Source organism: Cynoglossus semilaevis, chromosome 12 (assembly GCF_000523025.1).
Source record: "Cynoglossus semilaevis isolate Cse_v1.0 chromosome 12, Cse_v1.0, whole genome shotgun sequence".
Lineage (NCBI taxonomy): Eukaryota > Metazoa > Chordata > Actinopteri > Pleuronectiformes > Cynoglossidae > Cynoglossus > Cynoglossus semilaevis.
This window is the reverse complement of record NC_024318.1, coordinates 12,349,843-12,354,003: the sequence shown is the minus strand read 5'-3', so window position 1 is coordinate 12,354,003 and position 4,161 is coordinate 12,349,843. Positions and strand designations below refer to the sequence as shown.

Here is a 4,161-nt window from a genome sequence, read left to right as displayed (position 1 = left end):
CTCCTGTGTAAGCAAGCAAACAGTGAGAAAGGTAACATGGCCACAAGGCTGCTCTTGATATGTGATCAAACACACATCATGAGGAGATCGTCTTCACCTTTACTCCAGAGATCAGCACTTCATCAGCTGACTTCACCATGTTTTTAAAGAATCCTCCAAACATCTCCTTGGCGTTCTTTCTTCTTACACTCAGCTAAAATGATTGAATGGAGACAAAAACATCATAAAAACTAAAATAGATTCTTTTTTTTTCCTACATTGTAAAACTAGGGCAAACAATCTTTCATGATTTTTGTGATCCCTCTACCCAAATATACAATGCAAAGCATTTTAGTTTGAACCATGTCTATGAACAAACATTAGAGTAACTGTTACTGGAAGATAAGACTAACTGCTGATCACAGCAGGATGTATGCCATGTGTCACAAGTGTCCACAACATTCTACTTCCCCTCTTTCCTTGTAAAAGGAAGTCAGCATTTAAAAGGAACTCACATCCTGATCATACTCTAAGAAAATCTGGAAGTTTCTGTCTTTGCTTAGAATGGGATGCGAGGACAATCTCTGCAGGAAGATTTCATGTACTTGGACAGTCTTCTTAAACACAGCCAGGTATTCACTAGGCAGATAAAAAACAAGAAGAAACACATGAGGGACTGTGCAAATGAAACAACACAAAGGTTTTGTTATAATGCCTCACTCACGCCTCAAGCTCCTGCTTCATTTTTGTGTACTCCTCTTTGGTCATTGTGGCTTCACCTTCTCCAAGTTTGTGCATTTTCTCCCTTGGGCTTTCAAAATCGGGTTTTGGGGGCGCAGGAGGGATCTTTAAAAGAATCAGAACTGTGATAAATGTCAAATAGAGAACAAAAAATGGTAACTATAAGTGTATTTTAAGTGATCTGTAATGTAGCCATATGTTGTCAGAGACCAGAAGATGCTATTTCTTTTGCTATATTGAAGCACTGTGTCCAGTTCAAATCATTTCTGAAACCTGATATACAGTATGACTTTAAAAATCACTCCATGAAATATTCATTGCTTTATTAATACTGAATTTACACAACATGTCCTTGCTTGCAATTTTCTCCTATGTTATCAAGTAGAGAAGCCAGAACAACATTAAATGCTGCAATTGTACATGTAAATATTATCAGAAAATGTCAGACTTACAATAAGGCCAGCATATTCCTCGGTCTCAACCAGAGTGTCGTGCAGCCAGATAAAGTCTTCGTGCTGCCTGGGAACGGAGAACTCTGGTTTTTGGAAAGAGCTAAGAGTTGTCTGGAACAAAGTTAAGCATTTGGGATTTACACTCCTGTAATAACTTTCACCCCAAGATTTTTTTTAATAATACAACAATTATCTACCTTTGTATGGACGGTAAACTTGACTTTATCCCTTTCACAGAGTGCATCAGGAATGTCAATGAGGAGGGAGGCATCATTGTTTAGATCAACAGACACAGAACGCAACTAAAGAAAAAAGAAATTGCAGAAATATTATTAAAGTGCCTTCACTTAAGTCAGACTACCTCTCCTGTGAATGAGTTCTAGGACTCCATCTCTCCATCTATTACATATCAAGTTAATTATCTCAAAAATGTTTTAATTTGGCTAATGTTCAAGTATGTTTAAAGTGCAAAATCTGTTAGGAGTGTGAATCCCAGTGTCTAAAGCGGAACAAATTACCATGTCATCCAAATGATTTATTCCAGTAACAAACTCAAAACATTTAGGCATTTGTCACTATGGATTGTAAAGGCTAAAATGTATTATTTCAAAAAATGAAATTGGAGCCTTGTTTATAAAAAAAACCCAAACAAACAGTAAAAAGCTTTAATTAACTATAACAATTTGTATACACTGATAAAAATTGTACCTCGGTGGAATTCAATGTAAAAATATATTTAACTATTAAAATGGAAAATGAATTAAACTGAAAGCCGTCCGAGTTGATAAACTAATGCAACTAATACAGTTTTGAGTGACACATTTCCTAGTTTTTAGCTTACGCCAGAGACCCTACTGTGTGGATATGTGGCAGATGTTTAAGAAAGATAATGATATACTCATATGAGTACCACACGAGATAATAAATATAAAGGTATCTCTATTAAACCGTCCCCATAACAAATATAATGCAAAATTAAAATGAGGTCACAGCAGTGCATTTAAATTTCTGTATGATGCTAAAGTTTTTAGCTTGAGACCAGCTTTTTAGTACCAATAGAATAGTTCAATTTAATACAGTCTAAAATGTAAATACGAAAACTGCCGTTGCCGTTTAAACATAAACGGATGCATGTTTCAACATGTTGGCGAAGTTTTTTCTGTTTTCTCTGCAATCTGACACTGCTCATGTGACACTCACATCACAGACAGTGAGGTAAAACGTTAGCTAGCGCTAGCCGATATCTTACGTTATGTGGTAAAAAAGTTAGCAGTTAATAAAACTTGCCACAAAGCACACGCTAATGTTAGCTTCAGGAATTAACTTTTGATGCAATTTCAATAGCGGGTTTCATGTTTCTTACCTTTTCCTTGCTGTTTTCGTCTAAAGTCGATGCCATGATAGGACTTATAACTGCAACAACAGGCCAACCATCCAAATAACAAAAGTAAATGCAGGAAGCAGCCCTCCTTAGGATTCACTGGTTAGCCGCTGCCTGACGAACTGTCAACTCATTTTTTCTTCCGCCCCCATCCTGACGCTGACAGCTAAAGTCCCTCCTACCTAAATTCTAATTGGATTGTGTCAAAATTACTCACGCTACGATTGGTTTTCAATGAAATCATTCATATTAGACTTCCGTCATGTAGTTACTCATATAGGAATGACGAAAACTCGACTCAAATAAAAATTTTCAAACTATAATTTAACCAATTTTTCAACGTTATTTACTGGATTATCCAAGGTTTAGTATCAAAAAGTGTAAATAGTGTAATAGAACATTATATACAAATACGAAAAAGAGCAGAAAAAGAGAAAACGCTATAACCACATTATATATGTAAGGCAAAGCCATATTCTAAAATATGAATGTTTCTGTTACATGGTGGACTATGATCTTAGAAAAATAAATAGTTTTTTGTCAAAAAAATCCTTAGAATAAAATGCGTACATTCTGCCCTTGTTTAAGATACTTTGGTCATCTGTAGCCACTTTCTGGGTAAATAAAAAAATATATCTGGCCGCCCGCTAGGGATTTTGGTCCCCAGATTTTTACTGGCCTCTTAACACAGCCAGCCAGGATGATGTCGAAAGGAGTCTATGCAATTTTACACAACACTATGCATTTTGATGGTATTTGACTATAATCTTCATTTAACTTGTGTCATATTGTTTTTGTCGGTATTATAATTTTATTGGGGGTCCCTATAAATCATGTACCCTCCCCATTTGCAGCTCCCAAATTGCAATGCACGGGTCTTCAGTAATTTCAACTGGTCAGTTTGAAAAATGTAATTTCCACGTAGATGACACTATATGTAATAAAGCCTTGGGAGACGACACGTTGTTTTTGTAATCATAAATTTAGATCCTCTTTGATTTTCATTTTGCACTAACTTGACTTAACTTGATTGCTTTTATCAATATAAGCTTAATGCAGAAGGCTGTTTTTTTAGTTCCCTCATTTATTTTTTGCAACATTTTAACGATTTGTTGTGATCCTTATCCATTATCTGTCAATTTATTACGAATGATTTAGTTAATGTCGCTAGGTTGGTGAGTATTCGGAGGTATTTAAGTGATACACTTCCTTTTTGGGTCTGCCAATTTATTACGAACGATTTATTTAATAATGTCGCTAGATTGGTGAGTACTCGGAGGTATTTAAGTGATACACTTTCTTTCTGGGTAATGTAGTTTTTAACACTTTCAAATGCAGTAACTGATCCACATTTAACACTTCAAATCCCAGTTCCGGATATTAGTGCAACTGTAGAGGCGCGTCGTTTAGAAAGCGTCGTGGTTTTGTTGAAGACGTGTCTGGGCAAGTACTGTCGCCAATAACAGTGAAAAAACAGGAGTATTACTTAGTAAATGTGCTCATGTGGACATTACTTTATTGCCTTCCATTGTCTTTATTGGGTGTAGTTTAAAATTCGCCAGAATGATTTACCGAAAACATGTTTGTTTGGGAAGCGCCGTCGTGCTT

At 35.9% G+C, this 4,161-nt stretch overlaps 2 protein-coding genes across 2 annotated transcripts in view; one reads left to right on the top strand and one right to left on the bottom strand.

The window, feature by feature from the left end:
- Positions 1-2,693, bottom strand: part of snx5 (sorting nexin 5) — a 5,263-nt gene extending 2,570 nt beyond the window's left edge. The window contains 6 exon segments of the mRNA XM_025060610.1: positions 76-193; positions 495-618; positions 704-825; positions 1,173-1,283; positions 1,370-1,474; positions 2,536-2,693. Coding sequence (XP_024916378.1) covers positions 76-193; positions 495-618; positions 704-825; positions 1,173-1,283; positions 1,370-1,474; positions 2,536-2,571 — 616 coding nt within the window. The 5' untranslated portion in view covers positions 2,572-2,693.
- Positions 2,694-3,714: 1,021 nt separating this feature from the next.
- mgme1 (mitochondrial genome maintenance exonuclease 1) overlaps positions 3,715-4,161 on the top strand; it is a 2,308-nt gene continuing 1,861 nt past the window's right edge. The window contains exon 1 of the mRNA XM_017037142.2: positions 3,715-3,724. Within this exon, the coding sequence (XP_016892631.2) occupies positions 3,715-3,724 (10 nt within the window). The remainder of the gene's footprint in view (positions 3,725-4,161) is intronic.